The following is a 25,376-nucleotide window of genomic DNA, read 5'->3' on the forward strand; positions in this document are numbered from 1 at the left end:
GCCGGGGGACTCAGGTCAAGTTCTATGTAGGGACCAGGAAGTGAGCCTGCAGAGTGAGGGTATCCCATCTGAGTGGATGAGAAGCCTCAGTTGCACTGGGATTTCAGCCCTGCCCCTGCCAGTCCCCATGTGCCATCGTTGAAGGGCAGTGAAGGGCAGTGGTTTGCTCCATGGCTGCCAAGAACACCACTCTCTTAAGCTCTGCCTGGAGTCCAGGCCTGGTGTCTGTGAACTGGAGCAGAGGCCAAGTAGCCTGAGGCTGTGGGGACAGCAGCCCAGGCCAAGGCAGCCTGGAAGGAGGGCCAGGCAGCATCCACACTGGCCCTCTGGGCTGCGTGCTGCTCCCTGACCCATAAGCAGTTGCAAGTTTCCCCTGAATGTGGGCTGGAGGCCCATGACCTGGCGATTGTTTCCATGTGTTTACTGTCCCTGGAGCTCAGCAATGAAACTTACCATAGCCAGGAGGAATCTGCGGCTGCAGGACAGCAGGTGGTGGCCGTGGCAATGGGACGATACTGATGGAAGTTGGGTGGCTGCAGGGTGTGCCCGGAGTCCCAAGATGTGTGACGTCTCCCGCTGTTCCTGGCCCATGCCCAGCTTCAAACTCATTCTCCAGTGTCCTATCTGGTCAGGACAATGCTGGCCCATCTCCACCGTGAACCTCGATATCCTCCCCTCCCCGGGCTGCCGCTCTGCATCCCCGACAGCCTAGAAGCATGTCTGTGGCTGAATGTCGGGAAAAAACTGCCACACAGATGGGAGCTGAGAAAGGCACAATTTATTGGTCACACAGACTGTCATACATGGGGATGTGGGGTGCGTACCCATCCTCCTGAACTCACACACACTTCTGGATTTGGTTTCCTACATTAATTTCATTATGTCAGAAAGCAACACAAGAAAAAACATCACCAATCCATTCTCCTAGTAACCAAGGAAGCAGGGACAAAAGTCACAGAGTTCAGACAGAGAAGGCTACACTGCTTTGAGAGCCGGGGACCAAGAGGCTGGCCCTCCCCGGCAGCCAGGTGGGAAAGCCAGCTTTCTGGAGCAACTAAGGAACAGCAAAGACTCTTCTTTCAGCATGTTGAGATAAGGCTCGGGGCGTGGCTCATTCCATGGCCTGGCGGTGCCTACCCACCTGGAGCAGGGCATGGGGGACCTGGCATGAGCCTGGGCGTCGTCAGTCCAGGCTAAAGCTGGATCTCTTCGCTGGAGAGTAGGAGCTGATATTCCTTCTTCTTCTGACTAAAGAACTAGGGACCCAGAGGGATCCCTGTTCTCCACGGTGGCTCTGCCAGACCCCGGCAGCTTTAGCTAAAGCAGTTTGCATCACTGAAGCTAGACAAGGCCAGGTTCACTGTACCCTAAACTAACCACTCATTCCTCAGAGCTCCCTAAAGGCCAAGCGCTGTCTCACTCCAGGAGGGCACTGGCCTTAATTTTTAATGCTTTGTCCAAACCACTCAGGACATACTGTTTTGAACTGAGGGGTCTGGGAATGTGGTTTTAGTCGACCGAAGATTCAACTCACAATGTTCATAAAGCACTTAGCACGGTACCCGGCAGGTGCTGAGTGCCCCATGCATGTAGCCATTATTATTATTAATATTATTATTATTATTATTTATATCTCTACCCACAAATCAGCGCTTTAGTTCCTTTCTTCAAAACGGCAGCTGGAACAAGGCTCTTAGGTCCCAAGTACCAAGATCAAGCTGGGGGCCCAGGTGTGCAGGTTGTTTGGTGCCCATCAGGTGCGCTTTTCCTTCCAACTTCAGCACTGGGTGTCAAGTTTCACAGCCAGTGCACCTTGCTGACCACACAGAAGCTAGGCCCTCTCCTGAAAAACACGAAGCCCTGCGTAGGAAGCTGGGTAGGAGGAGCAAACAGGGGTCCTGGGAGAGGGTCCCAGCAGCTTCGTGCTGCTCCTCTGAGCTCCCGTCTTGCTGGCAGCTCACCAGGGGCTTCACTGTGGGGCAAGCACAGAAGACTGTCAGTGCTACATTCTCGCCAGGCCAGATTTAACTAACAGTCCCCATGTCCCTGCATGCCCTGGGCTAGAGCAGGCTTCCACTAACACAGTGCTGCAGAGGGCCAGCACACTGCCCTAAGCACTTACATTTATTCTAATATATATGCATATATGTTATATGCATACAGAGTAATATATAATATATATGAAATAATATGTAATAGACGACTCATAGATCTTACATATAAATTGTAACGTACGGTAATGATGTATAATAACATTTAATCCTCCCTGTAAACCTATACAGCAGGCTCCACTGATTGCCCCCTGTTTTACAAGCTGAGTAAACTGAGGCTCAAGGCACAGAGCCAGAAAGCAGGACAGCTGGGATTCAAACCCGAGATGGTGTGGCCTCAGAATCTGTTCTTCACCACTGGTAGTTTTGCTCAAAAAGATATCTATTTTATAGGAAGGAAGGGGACATTGAATCTGAAGTCCCTAAAATTCTGGGACATTTTTAAGTACTAACACTAACGATGATAATGAAATATCAATGATCTGGGCTCTTTTGTATTTATGATGCCTTATTCCTCTGGGCCTGACATAGAGGCTCAGAGTTTACCCACTGCCCCTCCTTTAACCCTTTCAATGTAGGAGCAGGGACTCTGGGGACAGACTGGGTTCAAATTCTGTCTCCACCTCCTTTCCCATTCACAGCTCCCAGAACACCATCTCTAGGAACCCACTCCTGGGCCGGGTGGTTGTGTCACGCACACGCACACGCACGCGCATGGATGAGAGCTCATGCACCCCGAGCACGCTCCTAAGCGTGGTGGGCTGCATCACACACGTGCACACGCATGCACTACCCGTGCATGTGCACCTGAGCATGCTCCCGGCCACGGTGGTGGTATCACGCACACGCACGCACACTGACGTGCACCTGTATCACACGCACGCGCACACAGAGGCGGGAACTCACTCGCCCGTACATGAGCACCCGCTGCCCTCCCCCGCGCGCGCGTGTGCCCGGAGCGCACCTGCATCGTGGCCCTGCTGAGCTGCGCATCCTCAGGTCGGTGCTTGGCGTGGTGGGGGAGCTCGGCGTTGTCGCGGTAGTCGCGGCCCTTGGAGTGCTGCAGGTGCAGGACAGCCGGGCTCTTGACCGGGAGGGGTGGCCGCTGGGCCGGCGTGGGCGGGGGCTGCTGGCTGAGTTCCGACCTGGAAGACTTGATGGGCCTCTTGGCCGGCACCGGCACTGGCACCGGCACCGGGACCTGAGAGCCGGCCGGGGCCTTGGGCTTCCCTTGGCTTCCCTTGTCCCCACCCGGTGGGCGGCCCTCGGAGGCGGCGGAGGACGAGCAGGTGAAGGAGCGGAGCCGGGGCGTGGGGCTGAGGAAGGGCGTGGGCGCGAGGGCGAGCGCAGGCTTGCCGGTCCCCTTGCTGCCCTCGGCCTCCTGGGCTTTGGAGAGCAAGATGCTGGGCGACAAGATTCCTGGGTCCGGGCAGGGCGGGGGCTCCTTCCTCAGCATCTTGGGGGAGTCCTGCTCCTTCCTGGGAGCCGGCTTAGGGAAAGCACTCACAGACCCGTACAGCGGGTTCTCAAACATCTCGGGCTTAGACAGCTGTGGGTCTTCCGGAGGCAAAGGGTCCCCCGTGCTCTTCCCCACGTCGCCGGGCCTGGATGGTGGGAAAGAGGACGCACAGGAAAGAAACACACGTGGGGAATGGCTGCTTAATTGAGGTGATAAAGACCTTTGGAACTGGATGGGCGTGGTGCTTGCACAGCGCTGTGAATGTACTCAACGCCCCCGAGTTGTTCACTTGAAAAATGCTGTGCTTAATTTTATGTTACGTGAATGCCACCGTGATTAAAAAGAAAACTTTTTTTTTTAAAGACAGGAGAAGGAACTGTTACTCTTATGTTGATGATCTCATAGGTAACCACAGCTCTTGCTTTGGACTTTTTCCACCATAGAAACTGTCCACACCAGAGCATTAGTGAGTAAAGGGGACTTCACAGAAGGGATGAGGGGACTTACATGGCACCCCAATACCAAAAACCCCGGCTCCATCCTCATCAGAGCAGCCTGCCCCTCCATAGCCAGCGCCCCCCCATCACGCCTGCTAACAGACCTCCCTTCCTGGCTTCCCCTAAGAATCCCGCAGCCTCTCCTCTGTGTCTTTAGCAAATTCTGCTCTGACCTTCAGGGGAACAGAAGCCTTGCAGGTGACCAGGCCCCCTGCTCAGTGACCACCTCTGCTATTCGAGCGTCCCAGGTCAAGGAGCTCCACAGACATGTAGGAACCCCCCAAGTGTGAGATGCTGCCCTAGGCACAGGAGGCCGTGAACCAGACAAAATCTGTGCACCGGGGACCGGCATTCCCTCTCAACACAGTATTCTTTCCTCTGCATAAAGTCCTCTCCCTGGAGAGCTCCTGGTGAGTGTGGTTTCCTTCACATCCTCACTCAGAGTGAGAAGGAAAAGAATGGCGTTCATGTTGAAAATCAGAAGCAACCTGGAGAGGTGCATCAGGAAATAAGCCAGTAGCAAGAAAATAGGCCTGTTTGGCTTCATGGACAGAGAAGGAGCTCTGTGCTGTCCCGAAAGTAGGTGAGAGCTTCCTTTGTTTGTCTGTTTCCTGATTTATTACAGCTCTTGCTGGAGGTGGTTTCCTGCTGAGCAAATTATGAGAACCAGGAATGGGTACACATTTTACTTTCTGGCCAACAGCATAATCTCCCAGGGGAGTGTTCTGGGTTCTGTTTTCTGCAAAATAAGGAAGCTGTTGAGAAGAAAATGTGGGTCCCTTGGAAAATGCACTGAACTAACCGTTCAGGCTGTGACGCCTCGTACTGATGGAGCATGTGCTGAAACACTGCTCAAAAGTTGCTGAAAAGCCATGGCTAATGGACTCTTCGGGGAGCAGGCGTGGGCAGGGGACAGAGATGAGGTGTCATCCTTGCACAGGTGCCAATGGGACAAGATGATACAGGGTGTCTGGGAGACTAGCCCCAGGGACATGTAGACTTGGTCTTTTGCTCATTACTCTTTGGAAAGACCTGGAAGCAGTTATGTAACCAGAAATGTTGGGGCCTTGAACAAAGACTTTGGAAGCCTCTGCCTCGGGCCGTCCTCTGCACCCCCTCTGGATCCTCAAAGATCTTTGCTATGAGTTAGCCCAGAGAGGAAGGGGCAGAGAGTGAAAGTGGCACTGACCAGAAGTTTCTGATGAAAAAGGCAAGAAGGAGAAAAGAAAAATGCATGGCCTGCCACCTGAAGCCCATGCTCAATGAGGAGATAAGGAGGGGTCTCGCCTCAGAGAATTAGGGGCAGGGCCAGGAAGAGGACCCCAGCTGCAAGCATTCTGGCGATTGCAAAGCTCACTCCCCTGGGAAGAGAGCAGACGATGGGGCAAGGCAAGTCTTTCCTAGAGGAGGGGGCTTCCGTCACTCTCAGCTCTAGGGGGGAAGGCTTGGAGGGGGAGTGGGGACACTGGCTCCCATGGTAGCCACAGCTGTGGAGTAAGTGAACCCATTCCCAGGGCAGCAGGTTGAAAGTGGCGAAATGACTTCACTCCTCAGATTCTGGAGTCTGTTCTTTCCTAAAGGAGTGAAGCATGGGCAGGGTCTGAGAAGAGCCCTATTTCTAACCACATGACTTCCATCCAGGGTGACCAGTCGTCCCAATTTGCCCAGGATTCAAGGCTTTCCTGGGATGAGGGATTCTTAGTGCAAAAAAGGGGCCGCCTGGGACAGCTGGTCACTTACTTGGTTGTGGGGCAGTGACAGGAGGACTGGTGACACCCCCTTTTCCACAGCCTTCTCTCAGGCCCCGTGTGGGGTCAGGAGCAGCAGAGAGGGCTGCAGGCAGGTGGAGGAGATGCCAGCTTCTTTTCTGTAATCACCTCCTTGCTGAGAAGTGAGCTTACAACCCACCCTGAGCCCCTTGCCTACAGATGTCCCCGTTCTGAAGCTGTCACCTGTGAAACCGGGGAGAACAGCTCCCCCACCTTGTTCCAGGCTGTGTGCTGTGTTCAAGTCAGTAGGCACGAAGAGACATTTACTTTGGGAGCTTAGAACATTTCACTTAAACGATCCCCTTATTCTTTGTGGTTGTTTACAGCTCTGTTCCCTGGGGTCGCGAAAGAGATGACCTTTGCAAAGAGGTGCCTCAGGACCCAGCATACAGTGGCTTTTGTCCTCATTTTTCCAGGAGAGGAAACTGAGGCTGCTTCTCCTTTTCCCAGCTTTCCTACCGAAAGACCAGAGTCTACAGTGTTATCAACAAATTCTGAAAACGAGAGGTACAGGGACAGACAAGGCTGAGCTCAGGGGCAGGCCCTGTCCTGTCCCAGCCTCCTCCTTCCCTCCATCCCTTCCTTCCATTCGTTTGTCCAGTTTTTTTGTTTTTTGTTTTTTTGTTTTGTTTTTTTTTAAGAGGAAAAGCTTAAGAAAGAGTATTGTAAGCTGCCATTCGATCCAGAGGAATCCCCAGACAGGCCAGGGGCGGGGAGGGTTGGAAGTGGTGGGAGATGAGGGGAACAGTGCTTGACAACACGCCCTTCCCTGGCTCTTCATACAGGAGAGAACATGCCACGAGGAACACAGGACCTCAGAGAGGGGAAGACAGGCCCAGAGCAGCGCCCTGAAGTCATTTTCATAAAGAATACAGGCAGCCCCCATAGGAAGCCGATGCTAACGATATTTTGCACATCTTCAATCATGTTAAATAAGATCTGCACTTTTAATTTCCATCTGTCACCCTGTGGTTACTAGACACGTGGAGGGCTCCCGATCCTGCGTTTGCACGAGGCACGCATGCGTGGATTTCCTTGGTTAGGGCGGCGGCGGCGGTGCCCGCTCCTCCCCACTCCCCGCCTCGGGGCATGTGCTGCCTGGACCCATTCTAGATGGAGGTCAGCTTTCTCTAAGCGCTGGGCTTTTCCTGAAGTTTCTCGGCCAAGCCCCCTCGCTCTGCAGGCTGACTGCTCTCTCTCCTCCCTTTGGAATTCCCAATCCCAGCTGCTGCTTTTTCGAATTGGCCTCAACAGGACAGCCGGGAAAGTTGCCTGCGGGAACAGGAACCCTCCTGGTTGAGAAGAGAGAGGGGAAGTCGGAGCTGGGGAGGGACTCCTATGTGAAAATTCCCACCTCTGTTTGTAGGGCCCTCCAGGGAGTGGGAGGTTGAGGAGGGTTCACTGCTTATAGAGATGTATTTTTCAATGAAGATCGTTTTTACAGGAGCGTGTTTTTCTTTGGCAGCATGTTTAACTTTTTTTGTCCTGTTTTTAAAAAACCTTTCAAGTTTACACCAGTAGGGTAAGAATCAGAGATTCCACAAGCATTTCTTCAGAACCTACTGTGTTCTAGGCCCTGAGGATGAGTTAGTGACCAAGGTGGACACACATCCCCACCCTCATGTGGCTTCTACTCTAGGGCCAGGATTCCTGGCAGTGAAAACCTAGGGAAGGGAGAGGTCCTGATGAAGAGGCTGCTCACCTCGACTCCTGCGTTCTGAGGCAGGGGCCCCGGGTTGCTGTCGATGACGAAAACTTCTTGGGTGATACAGGCGGTTGGGAGGGTGGTGTTGGAGGGCTCTCCCCTCTTCCAGGCCCCAGGGAGGAGTCCTTGAGCGGCTGGTCATAGCTCCAGGCGGTGGGTTGCTGGTCAGGGGACAGGGTCTGCTTCATGAGCCCGAAGGCCCCCACCCCCATGTAGTTGGGGTTGATGATTTCAGTGATGCCGGGGCCACCACCTGGAGGGACCCTGTGGGGGAGACATACAAAGTCACACCTCCGGGCTCCTCCAGGTCAGCACCAGCCCGAGGACAGTGTCCTCTGATGTCCTGTGGGGCTCCTAAGGCTCTCCTCAGTTCCTTCACTTCTGGGGCAGTGGATTGATTGACTGATTGACTCATTAATTCATTCATACAACAAAATAATTACTGAGTGCCTGGTAACACCAGGGCCCATAGGAGGAAATATGGTTGTAATGAGACGGCCACAGTCTGTGTTCCCGTGGAACTAACATATGATGGGGAAACAAACAAAACAAGCTCAGTGACTGAGAGACGAGATATTTACACACTGATGAAGTCTGATTGAGAGTAACAACAGGGGCAGAGATAGACTAGGGTTGGGACCACCCTGGGCCTTTCTGAGAAGGCAGGGAGGGGAGACAGTGGTAAAGGTAAGTGCAAAGGCCCTGTGGTACAAGGGGTTGACCTGTTTCAGGAATGGTCTGAAGGCCCATGAGCAAGTGGGGAGAATGGAATGAGAGGCTGGCGTGGCTGTCAGGGCCAAGTGACTGTGTGGGTCAGTGGTGGTGGGGGTCGTTGATGGTAAACAGAGAGTTGCACTGGGGACGGCGGGCTCGCATGTTTGTGAGGCGTCAGGATGGAGACAGCCATGCAGGCGTTTGGAAAGATGAGTGTGGAGGTCACAGAGTCCAGCCCGGAGCCTCCACTGTGGGGGAGTCAGCTTACAGCTGTCGAGGGGGTGGCCAGACCTGGTGGGGTGACCCTGAGACACACTGTGCTGCCTCTTGGCGACAGGAGTCTCATCCTTCTTTGTACGATGGGGCTCTCAGGAGAACGAACTAGTAAGTGGAGTTCTGAGTTATACAGGTTGTAACATGCGCCCATCTGCTCAACCAGCCTGGTTCTGAGCACGGCCCACTCCCGTCCATCAAGCCTGCTTCAAAAATGAGTGTTAATTCTAATGCTGGTCAAATGGAAAATACTTTGTTGACCGACACTGATCCTGACTCTGGAGTCAAGCAGACATTTGAGAGCTGCAGTACTTTCATTCATGGGACAGTAGTGGGAGAAAAAGATTGAAAGGGATACTTTAATGGCTACAGCTACCACCGTCAGAGGTTGGAAGGGGTGGGAGTTGCTGTGCACGGGGTGGGGGTGGGGGGTGGGCGAGGGCTGGAGGGACAGGTAGTGGGGGCCAAAAGGAGAGGAGTAAGCTGGGCGCTGTGGGGGCTTTTGGAATTTCGCTCGGCTACCTGGCAGGCATAGTTTTGCCCCCTCGGCAGGTACGCTGGCCCAGACACCGTGACAACCCTCGCTGGCTTGAACTCAGGACGACATCAGTGAGCTGAGGTGACCCTGCTATTTGGGGACTGCTGTCCCCCCTAGTAATCTAGACTTTGATGTCCAGATTCTTCCCAGCCCAGCCTCTGCCAAGAGCAACCTGTGTGTACTTTGCCCCCGTGATCTTCCCCCTTAGTCACAGGATGGGGCTTTTAGCCCGGAAGCTGTGACTGCCGGTGTCCTCGGTCCTCAGGAAACACAACAGCTGCTCCACGCGGTCATCTCCGCAGCAGCTTCCTCCTGCACTGGGTGTCTTCCTAGTAGCTGTGCCTTCCTAAGGCAGGGGCTGTACCTAGTTCTCCTTGGTTTCTCTAGAACCTGACACATGGCTCAGCCAGTGTTTGCTGAACTGAACTGAACTTTGCAACACAGAAGCACCTCCCCGGCCTTGTCACAGTCACACCAGGGGTTTGTGGTCAGAAGCCTTGGAGCTGGAGGCAGGACAGGCTTTTTCTGGCCGGTGCTTTCTTTCCCTCTGGGTCCTTGCTTTCTTGTCTGCTGCGATTCTCCACTCCTGGTCGTGGGTCTGCAAAGCCACGCTAGTTTGCAGACACCCCTGGCATCGCCCCCTCCCCCAACTCTACCTGTTGGCAGGTTCCCACTGCTTCATGGGGTCCTGGCTAGTGAGGCTCTTCAGGGACTTGGGTCCACTTGACTCATCCCGCTCTGTCTTCACAAAGTCTGCAAGAAAAGGGCCAGGAAAGAGCACGTGAGAGCATGTAAGAACCCAGCTCCCAGGGTTTGGGCCAGGATGGCTGAGAGGTTTCCACTGCCAAGTGGAAGCTGGACAGTGAATAATGGCTGCCTGGGGTTAGATTCTGAGACCGTGTGTGAGTTTGGTGATGGATTAATTATGCCTGCATGGCTCCAGAGGGAGGAGAGTTGGCATGTGTGACCCTGAGTTGTCATTTCATGCAACATTTCCAACTTGCAGGTGTCAGCAAGGGATAAAACAGGCAAATATTTCTTGGCAGATCTGAATAAAAGACATACAACAAGGTGGCTCTACAAGAGCATTTGGTGCCCAAAGCCAACCTGTTCACAAGCTGGATGGGGAACTGGGACCCCATCTTTGTATCTGACTCTGGCTATGATTGCAAGGGTGCCAAGTCCCCCTCAGGTCTGGATCCTGCTAGAGAAAGGAGCTCCCAGAGGGCAGAACGAGGAGCCATATCCATGGGAGGCAGCACCTATGATGGCCCAGGGCCTTCCCACGAGCAGGGGTTGCCAGACCGTCCACATGCAGTGAGGTGCTGTCTCCTGTTCACGTGAGAGGCAGGACCCCATCACCTTTATGAATTTATGTGGGTGAACCTGCACTTTCACCTTGGGCCAGCCACTTACTCAGCATGTGACCTTCAGCCAATCACTTAACCTCTCTGTGCCTCAGTTTCCCCATCTACCAAACAAGGATAATACCTGGCTTTCAGAGCCATTGTGAGAGATAAATGAGATGACATTTATAAGAGGATCATTTCATACATCAAGTATAAAATTAAAGCCCAAGTCATTTTAGGCATTGTTGTATGAGTGCTTTTGAGCAAGAATTAAAGTGAAGAGGAAAAGGAAAAAATGACCTATTGCCTGTGTGAAAAGGAAGAAAGACTTGATTAACAAATTTTGAGCAGTTCTGTGCCTCTCAAATCTTTTATTATTTCAAGCAGAGAGATTTTAATGTGATGGATACTATTGAGAAGGACGTGTTAATTTCCAGGTTTCAAAAAATTTAAGCAGGATTCAGAGAAATGACCAATTTGCATTTAGATACTTCCTTGTGTTCTCTGTGTTTTTAGGTCTCACACCACATTTCAATATTCTCACAATGGAGTAGTGACAGTTCTTATCCAAGAGATGTGGCATCTGAAATTGCCTAATGGGAATCAGCAGGGTCTCCTTTGGGGACAGGTAGGGGATGATTCCCTCAGGCTGGCATTTCACATGGGGCAAGGAAACACCTACAATGAAGCATTTGTTCCCAGGTGTGGCTGCATTGGTGTTATTTCTGAGAGCCACAATAAATGCATCCTCCTGATAGCCAGACAAATAATCAAGTGGCAAATAGCGGGACAGAAAGATTGAGTTCAAGTTCAAAGAGGTGCTAGGGGACTCTGCCAGGGAAGAGAAGGCCATGGGATGCTGCTATCTTGGAGGGTGGCTGGGACTAGGATCAGGAGGGGCCAAAGCAATGTGCTAAGGATGAGAATGGGGCTTCTAGATGTAAATGGTGCACGAAAGCAATACAGAAGGTACCGAAGCCCTGGGTAGGCACCACGAGGGCAGATGTAGACACATAAAAGGGCATATGTGTATATACGAGTGAGCACCATATGGCCGCGAGGAAGAACAGGGACCACATGGGAAATTCTAACCTCAGCTGCAGCCACAGCGTCAGTCTCCCTCGCCCTTTAGCCTGGAAAGAGCTAGTCAGTAATAGGTAGATCTACTGTGCAATCTTGGTCCTTCTGGTGGAGGCGATGACAGGGAGTGACAAGGCCTAAAAGCCTAAAGTGAGAGCAGAGGACCTAGAAAATTCGCAAGCTTCACATCCTTAAAGATGTAAGTTGACTGGGGTGGGGGAAGGGTGATTTGTGGCTGTGGGGTGTTGTGGTTCTGTAGGGAAATTCTCGAATCTGCTAAGGGTTGGGACAGGTTGTCTCTGAGATCCCCTCTGATGCTGCATTTCTGAGACCACAGCAGAGAGACGATTCCATTCCAGTCCCCAACCCAGTGGAGTGGAAGAGGGAGCGGGGGAGGGGCTGTGCCCACTTACCATAGAGCTTCTCCCTCATCTTGCCTTGGGAGGTCTGCAGCTTAATCTCCCCTCGAAAGTGGCCCATCATCTCTCCGTGGTGGGTGAGAGGCGTATGGATGGGCAGCTGGGTTTCCGTGGCCTCTAACCGTAGAGCAATGCAGCCCTCGCCTGGGGAGGTAGGGGGAAAGCCATCATGTCAAGACCACTCGCTCCCCCCCGCCCCCCCCGGAGAAACACCATGTATTTCGCCTGGAGATTTAGCTCCTGCCCAAAGATGATCCTTGGCAACTGCAACGATGGCCAAGGCAGGGATTATGGAACAAACCTTTCAGAACAGCTCCTCAGCAATTTGGGGGAAACATCTCAAACCTTAGAGCAAAATGAACTCCACACAGATTAGTGGATGTAAAAAATTAAATCATAGAAAGTCCAGCATAAAACCAGAATTAAATACTAACCTGATTGCTGGAGAGAATAACTTACTGAGGTTTAAAGCATTGTGAGAAATGACAAAACAAGAGTGACAGGTAAGAGGATATAGGAGTTTAAAATTTCTGCACAGAGGAAAAAAAAATGGAAAGAGGACTGACTGGGAACATTAGTTGCAGCCAGCTTCACACAGAGGGTATTTTATCTGAACTCCTCAAAATCAAATCTCCAGCAGAGAAATGGGCAGCTAACCCCACAGACATTTTCCACAAAAAGAAGTACAGCTGGTTAATTTCAGTAATAGAAACTAGTTCAGTCTTCTGAGCCATCAAAAATGCAAATTAAGGCAGCAGTAAGGGACTCCCACAGGCATGAAATTAACAGAAGTAGAGAGAAGCAAAGAATGCTCAGTGCCAGCAAGCATCTGGGGAAACCTGTGCACTGGGACCCGGCAAGGTCAATAAGGCACGACGGTGCTTTCACAGCCATCAGTTTGATAACAAGTGCCAAGAATCACAAACATATGTATACCCTTTAGCTGCCAAACACAGGAACTTGTCCTAAAGAGAGGATCCGAAAGAATAACAAATGTAGCCAAAGGAGAATAAAAAAGTGTCCACAAAGAAGAAAACGGAATCCTCCTACACTGTTGATGGGAATGTAAACTGGTGCAGCAGCTATGGAAAAACACTATGGAGGTTCCTTAAAAAAACTAAAAAAAGAGCTACCATATGATCCAACAATCCCATTCCTGGGCATGTAACCAGAGAAAACTAATTCAAAAAGATATATGCATCCCAATGTTCATAGCAGTACTATTGACAATAGCCAAGACATGGAAGCGACCTAAATGTTCATTGACAGATGAATGGATAAAGATATGGTACATATATACAATGGAATACTACTCAGCCATTAAAAAAAAATGCCATTTGCAGCAACAGGAATGGACCTAGAGATTATCATACTGAGTGAAGTCAGACAGAAACAAATATCATATGGTATCACTTATATGTGGAATCTAAAATATGATACAGATGAACTTATTTACAAAACAGCAATAGACTTGCAGACAGAAAATTTATGGTTACCAAAGGGGAGGTGGGGTGGGGGAGGGATAGATCAGGAGTTTGGGATTAGCAGATATAAACTATTGATTCTGTATATAAAATTGATAAACAGCAAAGTCATATTGAATAGCACAGGGAACTATGTTCAATATCCTACAATAAACCATAATGGAAAGCAACATGGAAAAGAATATACAGGTTACATGTAGCTGAATCACTTCGCTATACACTAGAAATGAACACATTGTAAATCGAGTATACCACAACAAAAAATAAAAAAGGTCCACAAAGAAATCCATCTCAGCGTTGTTGATAACAGTAACAAAAATAATCAGCAGAGCCTCAATAGTAGTAGTAAGGAATACTTTTAAAAGTGAGGACATACAAGGGTGAGTCAAAAATTATCCACACTCCGGTTATACTAAAACTTCTGTAAATTCTACAGCCAGAGTGTGGATAATTTTTGCCTCACCCTCGTAGTAAATCCATGGAATATTATGAAGCCATTAAAAGCAGAATCACGAAGGCTGGGTAGGAGGATCATGGAAAATGTGTATTATCTAATTCTAGGTGAGAAAAGCAGAATATAAATGGTGTCTCTGTGTCAATTATTCATGTAGAAATCTGCGTGTATCTATGGATGAACACGGGAGTGTGAAAGCAAAGTAAAAATGATTGCTGTGGTGAGGGATGAGACTGCTGGATGGTTTTTTCCTAGTTCTTAATATGATATGCTCTTTGTCAGTATGAATACCAAGAGGAGGAAACACAGGAGGACTACAGTGTTTGAAAAGAAAATGGAACTGTCCGACCTGTGTCCCCGTTTCCTGCCGGGAAACCTCCTGACACTCTGGTACCCACATGGATCCTTTCTCTTTGCCCTGTCACACTCCTCAGGCTCTGCCCACCCCTCCTTGACTCAAGGACCCTCTTTCCAGTGCTGCACTGGGAGGGAGTGGAGGGCATGAATCTGGAGCTGGGCTGCCTGGGTTCAAGTCTAAGGTCACATAGCAGCTTGTCAAAGTCACTCAGTGGCTGGGTGATCTTGGACAAGTCACTTCATTTCCTCACCTCTGCAGCGAGGGTGGTGGTGGTACCTTCGTCCTAGGGCTCTGGGCAGAGCCCGTACAGGGGGCGACAGACACACATGGACACCCTTCCTGTCTGTAGCTTCTTTCTGCTTCCCAGCTTCCACCAATCAGCATTACCCACCTTCAAATGCCTTCCATTGAAAACACGCCCTCCCTGGACCCAGCTGCCCATCCTGATCGGCCTCATGCCTCGGCCTCCTCAGCCCCACTCACTCCCTCACCACGCACATGGCTCTCCCAAGGCCACCGATGGTCCCCAAGTTGCTCTGTCTGCGGGACACTGGCCTGTATTTGGTTGTCTCTCTCGGCCATGTTTGCTATCATAACCATGCCCTCTTCCAAAGCAGCTCTGCCAGCGTCCGCGACCCGGGTCGTTTGCTTTCCTCCCACTTCTCTCTCTCAGCCTTTTTAGTCTCCTTCGCCTGCTCCTTCCCACAGCTGACTCAGTTCAGGAAATGGAAACATTAGCCCAGCTACTCAAACCACAAGTGCAGGGCCATCCTCCACCCTCTTCCCCCAATTCCTGTGGTCAACAATTTCCCTTCTCAGTACCTCTCAGTTTTAACCTCCCTCCTTCTCTCCTTTGTTTTTCTTTTTTCTTTTTTACCATCACTACTTTCATCCCGGCTCCCTCATCTCTCGTGTTGATCACTGCAAACATATTTCTAAGATGCGAAGCTGACCATGTTACCGTCTTGCCTGACTCTTCAGTGGCTCCCCGCCACCCCCAGGATACGGTGTTTACCCCCAGCCTGGCTGCTGATCTGGTTCCTGCCACTAGCCTCTCTCCAGCTACCTGTCCCCTCACTCCATGCTCTCGCCGCGCTGAATGTACCAAATGAAAGAGCAAACCTGACAGTGGGCTGGAGCCAGGGACAGGCTGAAGATTTCACAGAAGATGGTGTCTCTCTGGGAGGAGAATTGGTGGGGCCACAGGCCTCCTCTACAGGCCTGTCTGGTCTGGGCACTGAGCAATGCTGGGGAGACCTGGGTTCAAATAAGGGCTCAGCCAGTTACTACCTGTGTGACTTGGGCGAGGCACTTCACCTTTCTGAGCCTCAGTTTACTCATCGAGTAATTGTAAGAATAGTATCTGCTCCACAAGGTCATGTCAGGATAAACCAAGTAATGCTTGCGAGTGCCTGGCACGGAACCTGACACAGGAAAGGCTCCTCCTTAGATGGGAGGGGTTGTGACTGCTGGCCGTCACTCCCGGGAGCCCGATGGGGTCGGGAGGATGGCTTTCCAGTAACTATCCCTCTGGCAGCACCGGGATGGGGAACGGAGCAGCAGGTGTGAAGGAGATACCATCACCTCCCTGGCCTCAGAGGCCTCGATCAGCAGGTGTGGCACTGGCAGCACCTGTCTGGGGACCCTTACCATAGGATTCGTCACTGTCGGAGGACTTGATACAGATCAGGATGTGCTGGTCCAGCAGGTACTCGGGGTCAGAGATGATGGGCTTCAGCTGCAGAGAGAAGGGCACGGGATTAGCATGCACAGGTGGGGGACAGGTGCGTGAGGGTTGCCAGCCCAGAGGAGGGGAATGAGTGAGACAAAGGACTGTAGGTGTCCTTTCTAAACAAATCTCTACTTTTTTGCCCAAGCAAGCAGGAAGAAACCCAGGTAGGGTCCACGCTATCCAGCAAGGCAGGGTTAACTTCCTTTCCCACGCCGCAAGCCCATCACACTGCACCCCGGGCCTCAGGGAGAAGGCCTGACCCCAAACATGCCACCCCCCCACTGCCTCCCTTCCCTTCCTCCCCCTCCTCTCACACCCCAGGATCAAGGGGGGTTGGGGCCAGGGGGGTTGGGGCCAGGCCGATACGCGAACACTGGTGGGGCCAGGAGCCAGGTCTGAACGCACCCTACTCCCCGCTCCCCAGCGGGGTGCCGCCCTCTCCTGGGCCCCTCCCGGGACAGAAGCTGCATTGAAGGGGGCACCACAGGGCCTGCCCTCCCCCTGGACAGGTGGAGGCCTGTGTCCACCTGCAGCGGACCCTCCCGGGTGGGCCCGGAGGTTCCTGTGAGTTACTGGGGGACAGGCACAGATCTCGATTCGCTCCTACGTGCCGGCTACAGCTTGCGACTTTCTCACAACGTAAGGCTGTTCCTCGTGCAGATCCCCCAACACAGACGGGCCTAATAAAGAGGTCACGGGCTGTCTCCTTCCTTCCCACCCACAGATACCAAGACAGCCCTTGTGCAGGCCTCTGGGTGCATGCTGACCAACAGGACGGATCTATCGCCATTCAGAAAGTTCTAGAACAGATGACTAGAAATCACAGGGGGAGCCCTGGGCCATTCTGAGGCCCCGGAGCCACACCCAGCTCTCGGTTCACTGACTTGTAGTGGCAGCACCCTGCCCGAGGTGCAGGAAGAAGACCCCCCCTTCCAGGCAGCAGTGGGAGCGGGAGGCAGAACCTGAACAGAGATGGTCTGTGAAAGACACAGCCGCCTTGGTGCGGGTGGGGGGAACCTCTGTCAGGTGCCTCTGCGGGGTTTAGAGGGTGAAGAGAGGCGGATGCCAGGTGACAGAGGTGGGGAGGAGGGAGTGAGGGTCCCTGAGGTGCCGCGGGAGCAGAAGAGGCTGTAGATCGAGGAGGGGGCTGGGAGCCAGACCAAGGAGCTGACACGCAGGACCGAACCGGATAAAGGAAAGGATGCCAGGATCAGATGGGCGCTCCAGGAGGACCCGTCAGCAGGGAGACAGGAGGGATGGAGACCCCTGGGAGGCGGCAGTGGGGTGGAGAGGACGGGACAGAGGCAGGAGGAGTGGGGTCGGGCAGCACTTAGCACGTGGGGACGGCTGAGGGGACGGGGATGCTGGCATCGTCCCCGACTTCACGGAAGTAAGAAACGGGCTGTCCAGGTGCTTTGTGGGAGCAGCGGGAGAGGATGCAGGAGGGTGGGGTGGGTGGTGAGGTGGGATGTCACCTTGGAGCCCAGAGCCACCAGGCCTTGAGTGCCTGAAAACAGCCCCAGGACAGGGACTTCTGACAGCTCTGCCCTCGCCTCATGGAGGGCCCCAATCAGAAATGTACCCAGATTAGGAGACTCTGGGACTCTTGTGTGTGGCCCCAAAGTAGGTTCCAATCAACAGTTAAGTCTGGTGTGGGTAGCCCAGGCGCCTGAACCCTGCCTGCCCACACCAGTCTGAGGCCGTCCTTCAAAACTCTCACGTCACATCAGAGAGAAACTTCCAGGGGAGCCTGAGACCCCTGCCCTGTGTGACAGGTCTGCCCGGCCCTGGACACCCCCTCCATGCATGTTAAGTGACAAGGAAGGGAGTCCCTACTCCGCGTGTTCCCAGAGTGAACACTGGACACGTCCATCATCAACGTAACATCACAAAAGCAGTACTGGGTCCCAGAGAGAAAACCAGTTTTTCTGCAGTAAAGACAAACGTGTTCCCACTAAGGTTTGCCTGCGTGTTTGTGATTCTACCCTCTGCTTGCCCCGGGCCACAGACACGTCAAGTTCTTTGTGCCTCCTTCGCTTGATCCTCCAAGCCAGGGCTGAGCAGAAGGAACACTGCAGGGGCACTGGGGCCCCGGGGGGTGGGTCCTGAAGCTGTCACTGCAGCGTGTGACCATGAACAAGCCCCTCTGGGATTTGCCTCTGGTTCTTTCCCTGTAAATTCGCGTGGTCAGATGAAGCCTTCTAGATCCCTTCCACGATCCATTAGGGGAATCGAAATCCATTTAGGAATATCGGGGCCACTAGGCCCAGGCCCACGTTTAAGCCCCACTGGGAAGGGTTCATAAACCACCTTGAAAGAGAGGCAGCCTCTCCTGCCTTTGGCGTGTGGGATTCCTGCTCCCTCTGGTCAGGCCCGGCCGGAGCTCTGCCACTGGCCAGCACCGCTGGCTGCTGAACGCAAAATCCTGCCTGTTCTCGAGTTACCTTTGGAAGTGTCTCGCCAAACTTCACCACCAGCTCCCCTTCGCTGCCTTCTTCATTTTCTCCTTCCTGACTCTTGACGAAACCTGTCGGAGGACAAGAAGGCTGGTTTTCAGAAAAACAGCACAAGAATCAGACAGAGAAGACCCCTAGGGTTGCGGCACCAGGACGAATGAAGATACCCTCCCTCCTCATATATATCTGTAGGGGCCACAGCATCGTTTAGGAGTCAGGCTTGCTGGGGATTCTGTTTTGGTGCAGGGGATGGTCATTTGCCAACACAGTCTAATTATTTTTAGGAGACTCAGAGAGATTCCCCTCCTTTCCGACTCCTCTTTGCAACAAACCAGGCAACAAAGAAATCATCACATCACAGGCAAGGAGATTAGGAAGCATGACGGCTCTCCCACGCCACTCAAGATAGCAGCCTTTTGAAATGCTAATTTAAGCCTCCTAATATGCTGTTTCCATAGAAATGTATGCAAATGTCTCGATAGTTTATTAAAAACACCCGCACAAAAATCCTCATCAGTTCTGGAAGTGCTTTGCCCTTACTAGGTGAACTGGGACTCGGAGACGTCATCGAGAAGACAGGTGTGTCACCGGGACGGAGCCCAGACTGAGTCTGAGGAGGAAGTAGGGGGTGAGGCAGCACCACAGCTGGTGGCACAGGTCTTGTTCCCAGTTTCTGGAAGCATCTGTCCTCCCATCACAAAATGCCTCCTTTTGTGGGGTTGATTTGCTGCCCCCCCATCCAGACCATCTCAGTGAGGAAAGCTGGAAACCACACAGATCCACCGTGGAACAGCTTTAGACAATATGCTTAGAACTGTCACCTAGAAAGGGTGTTTCCTAAACACAGTTTGTGCAAACTGCTGCTGGCTGACAGGCGGCCGTCTATCTCTAGTCCACTTTCGGATGCTCAAGACCACCTGAGAAAGATGCCTGTGATGCAGGAAAGAGCAGAGGACCCCGGGGAAGGACAGGCGATTACCAGCAGCTGCTCTGGCCCCGGTGCTGGCCTCCACGAGGTTGGGACCTTTGCCCAGGACTCTTTGCTTGAGTTGGAGCCCCGGCTTGGGGGACCCTTGAGTGGGCTAAACTCTGCCCTAAGGGGCAAGGAGAGGAACCAGCTGCCCAGCTGCCTACAAGGGGCTGAGGCTCTGGGCACCCGTGACTGCTCCATCCCTGGGGCTGCAGCAGCAGCATCGCTGGTTACCGGGGGGCCCCTGCAGTAACTGGGTATCCCCTTGTACTGTCTACTTGCAGCCCCGGTCTGTGACCCCCTTCCTTTGAGGCCCATCCATTAGTCTTCCCAGAGAGAGGAGGAAAGCACCATCAATGACAAGGGTTTTGTGAAAGAGTTGTGCCTGCCCCCGCAAAGGCAGTTCAGCAAGCACGTACTCTCCAAGCAGCTCGAGTGGAACTCCAGGTAGAATTTGGTCTGGGACTTGGTCTTCAGTGTGGCGTAACACCTGAGAAACTCGATCTGCCCTTGGCTGTCGACAGTCCCGGGGCCTGGAATAGGTGAGAACAGAGATTCGGTTCCACAATGTGTCTAGAGATGGAGTGTTTCAACCCAACCCCCCCGACACCAGGCTCCTTCCTAGCGTCCAGGGAAGTCGAGAGCTAAGTGAAAGGAGAGGTTTCCCCTGAAATCCCACCAGCCACACCAAGCATCCCCGATGATGGTGACAGCCTCTCTGACGAATCAAAGCTGGTGCAGAGCAGGGTGGGGAGAGTTCCATGCTCAGCTTTGCCGCTAAAACTGTGTGGCCTTGGGCAACGCCCTTAGCGCCTCAGCCTCCCCAGGGGTTCCTGCAAAGAAAGCTTGTGTGATGGCTCAGGTGCTTGGTACCTAAATCTGTCTCATTTCTAAGTTCACGTAGTGAGGGATACCTGTTCGCTCTTCCTTAGGCAAAGTCACTCCTGCTCCTAACTCTGAGCTCCTTATGCCCATTTGTACCCAGGTAACTTGCAGGTATGCTCTTCATTTAGATGATGCTTTTGCAAGCATCCTTAGGCTGGCTTTGAACAATGTTCTGTCCTCCCATAGAAATTCAGAGCCACCTGAGGGCAAGAACACACATTCCTTTCATCTACCCTCCCATCCTTCCTGCTTTCCTTTCTTTTTCTTTTTCTTTTTCTCTTTACTGAAGACAAACTGATGAACATAACTGTGTATATTTACAGTGTACAACGAGATGACTTGATAGACATATACACTGTGAAATGATTACCAAGATCAAGGTAATTAACACATCCATCACCTCACATAGTTAACTGTTTGTTGTTTGTTTAGTTTGGTGTGGTAAGAATGCTTAGGATCTACTCTCAGCAGATTTTAAGGGTACAACGCTGTATTATTACCTATAGTCACCATGCTGAATATTAGATCCCTGGAACTTATTCATCTTATAACTGGAAATTTGTACCCTTTGACTTACATCTCCTCCCCACCCCCAACGCCACCAGATCGTGGCAACCACCATTATACTCTCTGTATGAAATTGGCATTTTTTAAAAAAAGATTCCACATATAAGTGATACCAAATGTGTATCTTGTACTTGTTTCTCTGCCTGGCTCACTTCACTTAGGCTTCCTTTCTTTTTTTAACCTCCTCCCCCGCATCCCCCGCATCCCCCGCATCCCCGCCCTGCCAAGGCCAGGCTCTGCTTAGGTAGTTGTTCAGCCAACGCTCAGTCCTGGGAATGGGTGTTTGTGAGCATCTGCTGTGTGCCGAGTCCCAGTGGAGGGAGGGCAAGGCTGACTCTGGGGATGCAACGAGGGTCCTCATCAAGGGTGTGATGCATGGACCACCCCATTAACGCTGCAGGAACTCAGAGACAGGAGAGATGAGTGGGAGCTGGGGAAGAGGTGGAAGGGTCTAGAAAGGCAGAGTGGCCAGCGCTAGGAAGGAGATATGGTGGGTCAAGGCTTGTGTGGAGAGTGGAGGTCACATTTCTGGGGCCATGGATGTTAGACCCAACAGCCCATGGGCAAGAGCATCTCAGGAAGACAGGGTTCCAGCCTCACCTACACTCCTCATGGCACAAAGGACACAGAGCAATACAGGCTTTTCCAACCTGTACTGGACCCTGCACTCAGCCCTCCTAAATGAGCCTGCGCTGTCTGCTGACTGTGGACGTGGGGGGTGGGCAGAGGAGGTGACAACATGGCTCCCTGGTCACCCAGGCCCAGGGCTGGACACGCCACAGGCAACACCCAGACCGCTGCTGGGATGAGGCTGGCCCGGCAACCAGGGCTGAGCTGGATTATTTGAAAAATTGCCTGCAAATCTACAGAGTACTGTTTACTCTAGCGTTTCCCCAAGCTCAGCCATCCGCATCCCATCTTCACAATTTTTACCGCCCACCAGGCATTGACTTAAGATTTTCTTTAAATAGATTCACTTCTAAAACTTAAATAAACGTATTTAAATAAAAAAGTATATCACAAGACTAAACGGAAAACCAGTGCTGCTTGCCTTACACAGAAGTCATATTTAAAATATATTAAAATAAATGTGTTACTAATAAATGTTCATCCATGTCCCACCAGAATCGTCTTTGGTGGCATATGTGCCACACCTTGGAAAACACTCATTTTCCCAATTTTAAAGACTGTACTAAGATTGAAGCTTATAAAGGAATGAAACTGGGGCATTCATAGAGACATGAATGGACCTAGAGACTGTCATACAGAGTGAAGTGAGTCAGAAAGAGAAACACAAATATCGTATATTAACACATATATGTAGAATATAGAAAAATGGTACAAATCAACCAGTTTGCAAGGCAGACATAGAGACACAGATGTAGAGAACAAACATACGGACACCAAGGGGGGAAAGTGGGGGGTGGGGGGGTGATGGGATGGGATGAATTGGGAGATTGGGATTGCCATATATACAACACTAATAAGAAAAAAATATCAAATTGTACACTTTAAATATATGCAGTTTATTGTATGTCAATTGTATCTCAATTTTTTCTTTTTTAAATCAAAGTTTAAAAGAACTGGCACATTTGCCAAAGAGAGCAAGAACATGCCCTGGGTGGAAATCATGATGTGGTTTGGACGTGAAGGGACCCAATGGATGGACTGTGGAATTGCCTGGAAGGATAAGCCTTTATCTAACACAGACAACTGATTGCTGCAACCAGAAGATGAGCACCCAGGCCTCCTGACTGCGTGGAGAACAGAGGGACGGACGCTACCCACCACTTACCATTCTTGGAGACAAACTGAGAGGTGACTCCTGCCTCAAATGTGGCAAAAACAGGGCTGTGGTCACTTGTCATGATGTCACTGGTGCTGCCTGCAGGGGAGGGAAGGAATTTCTGAGCAGGGAAGGAGAAACGCTTCTGGTCAAGCCAAAGATGGCAAATGCACAGCAGAAATCAACTTGCACTTATGGAAGCCTCCAGAAGTTTCACGGTTTCGTACCTGTTTTTCCACTGACCTTCCATAACCACACTTGAAAGTCTCAGTGAAAGCGTGGGACCCTGTCTCCTCTGTGGCTAAATGTGCCTGTAATAGTTTTTCCTAAAGACTTGTGAGTTTTTAAATATATAGGTCGTTGTGTGTGAACTATATTGTGTGGAGTTCACACATTGTGTGGAGGTTTTTCTGGTCTAAGCATTTTGTTGTGTTGATGAGGAGCTCATGGCCCAGCGTGGGATGGGGACTTAGGGTCACTGAGCCCATCCATGAGAGATGGCACCTTCCCCAACCACAATGCCTCGCAGGATCAGGAGAGAGTGGAAGGTGATGAAATGCAGACACTGAGTGTAGACAACTCTTTTTAAGGAGCTTGGCACTTAGATGAGAAGGGAAGGCAACAGAGCATGTTTGGAGGGGGTAAGAGAAAGAGCAGAGGTCTAGGAATCCCGAGTCCTTGGTGCTTTTGATATGTCACGTGGAAATGTCTGGCTGGGTACTCAGTGCTGGAGATTTATCTTCAGATTTGGAGTCATGACATTAGGTGGAAGCAGAAGCCGCGAGGATGTTTGGGCACCGCAGGGAAGACATGAAGGATGAAAAGAGATGAGGATGAAACTCCAGGACACACCCAGTATCAGTGGGCAAAGGAGACACAGCACAGGGGACAAAGAAGGCAATACACAGATATAAGCCCTTCCCAACAAAGCTTTTACAAATCAACAAAGATAAACTTCCCACCCCACCACCAACCAAAGGATGTGGGCAGAAAATTCACAAGAGAAATATAGATGGCCAATAAATAGGGGAGAAAATGCTCATTTACAAACAACCATCAGAAAGACAACTTGCACCAACAGTGAGATGGATGGAGAAAGAGAATGAGGAGAAGAAAGACAGTGGGGGTGCTGGTAGTGGGGACAGTGGGGGTGCTGGTAGTGGGACAGTGGGGGTGTTTGTACTGGGGAGGAGGAGCGCATGGAGCAAAGGGCCCAGGTGAAAAGCTCATCCAGGTAAGAAGGAGGGCACTCCTTCCCTGACACAGGAGGGAAGGGTAGGAGGGGTCCCAGTCTAAACCATGTTAGGCCATGGGCAGGAAGAAGTCAGTGAGGGTCTGGTGCTCTGAGAAGCAGGAGATGATGGAGGATCGGGAGTCAGTCTGAGTGAAGGGCTGCAAGTTTGTGGTGGCAACGGAAGAGGAGAAGTTAAAGGGTGGACAAGCAGATTTTTTTTTTAATGTTCTTAAAAATATTTTAGATGTGTATTGAACGTGATAGCATTAGCACTACAGTGACTGTGCCTGAAACCTGGGAGGTGGACTCTCACCTACGTGGCCCCCTGTAACCACGCCCTGTGGGTCCCCCCTCCTACAGTGAGTCTGGGCTTGGCCAGGTGACTTCCTTTGACCAATAGGACATTAGTAAATGTGAGGTGAGCAGAGACCTAAAAAGTACTTCCACATCTGGGACTGGCAGCTGGGAGTCCCAGGACCAGGAAGCAGCAGCCTGAACTAGCCTGCTGTGTGATGAGTGAATTTTAAGGTAGTTGTTATGCAGCAACAAATAACTGATACAAGCTACTGATGTCACCACCATGAGACTCAAGCTCAAAGTTTACCCCCATTTCCTGAGCTCTGGACATCCATCCCCTGTTCTTTCCCAATTTCCTGCCCACTCACAACTCATTAAACCCTCCTCTGGCATTCCATGAAATATTGTTAGCAAAATTCCCTACCTCTTCAACTTTCCCTTCATGTTTCAAACCTGGCCCTTCCTGGAAAACACTGCAGCCTCCCAGGCGAGGCCTGGCTTTCCTACCCCTCCCTTACACACGGCCCAGACAGGGGGCAGCTGTGTCCTCCTTGCTCTTCCATGCCACTTCCAGACCAGTCTTCCTCCTTCTTTCGAAAAACCTCCACAATGGAGTCGTTTTGAATGTCAAGCTTAGGCTCAAAAAGTGGTAATGCCACAAGCCACCCCTTTCTCTGAATCTCTGCAGAGGCTGACCAGAAGGCAGACTTGACTGGAGAATCAGGACTGCAGGACTAGCGGTGGAGGCAACTGAGAGAAGACCGGGGTGACTGCCAGTGGCAGGAGGTGTCACAGGCCTGGAGAGTGTGGGTGTGGAGGAGGCATGAGGAGGGAACATGCAAGTGAGGAGGCTGTGGGCAGAGGGTGGGACGTGAGACTCTGTAGGGTTTGAGGCAGAATAGTTCCTTGGCTGTGGCTGTGGGGGTGGGTTGCCTTTCCGTGAATCTAAAGGGGAGTGAAGTCCCTCTTGGAGATAGAGCTCAGAGGCCAGGGGACTGCAGGGTGTGTGCCTTAAACTGGCCCAGGGTAGCTGCTCTGGTCCCTCTGGGCAGCAGGAGGTATGTGCAAAAGAAGGGAATGGAAACCAGTTCAACTTTATGGGACATGAATTGAATGTGGGGATTTGCTGGTCCCCACAGAGGGTGGGAGCCATGAAGCTGGCCACTGGGCAGCAGCAAGATCCCCACCCTGCGGGGATGAAAAAGGCCTGGATAACTCTTCCATAACTGTTTATTTTAATATTGCATCTTATGTGTTTTTCATCAGTGTAACCCAGTTTATCTTTAAATCTCCTCAGAT

General features: G+C 51.6%; 1 protein-coding gene across 2 annotated transcripts in view; it reads right to left on the minus strand.

Moving 5' to 3' along the window:
* Positions 1-762: 762 nt before the first annotated feature.
* Positions 763-25,376, minus strand: part of INPP5D (inositol polyphosphate-5-phosphatase D) — a 122,819-nt gene continuing 98,205 nt past the window's right edge. For both annotated transcript variants that reach the window (XM_057745968.1, XM_057745967.1), the window contains exons 19-27: positions 22,556-22,645; positions 19,728-19,841; positions 18,327-18,409; positions 15,801-15,888; positions 11,849-11,998; positions 9,663-9,759; positions 7,479-7,745; positions 3,016-3,655; positions 763-1,972 (exon numbers count right to left, since the gene is read on the minus strand). In XM_057745968.1, coding sequence (XP_057601951.1) covers positions 1,970-1,972; positions 3,016-3,655; positions 7,479-7,745; positions 9,663-9,759; positions 11,849-11,998; positions 15,801-15,888; positions 18,327-18,409; positions 19,728-19,841; positions 22,556-22,645 — 1,532 coding nt within the window. In that variant the 3' untranslated portion in view covers positions 763-1,969. The remainder of the gene's footprint in view (positions 1,973-3,015; positions 3,656-7,478; positions 7,746-9,662; positions 9,760-11,848; positions 11,999-15,800; positions 15,889-18,326; positions 18,410-19,727; positions 19,842-22,555; positions 22,646-25,376) is intronic.

The sequence above is a fragment of the Hippopotamus amphibius genome, chromosome 8, assembly GCF_030028045.1.
Source record: "Hippopotamus amphibius kiboko isolate mHipAmp2 chromosome 8, mHipAmp2.hap2, whole genome shotgun sequence".
NCBI lineage: Eukaryota > Metazoa > Chordata > Mammalia > Artiodactyla > Hippopotamidae > Hippopotamus > Hippopotamus amphibius.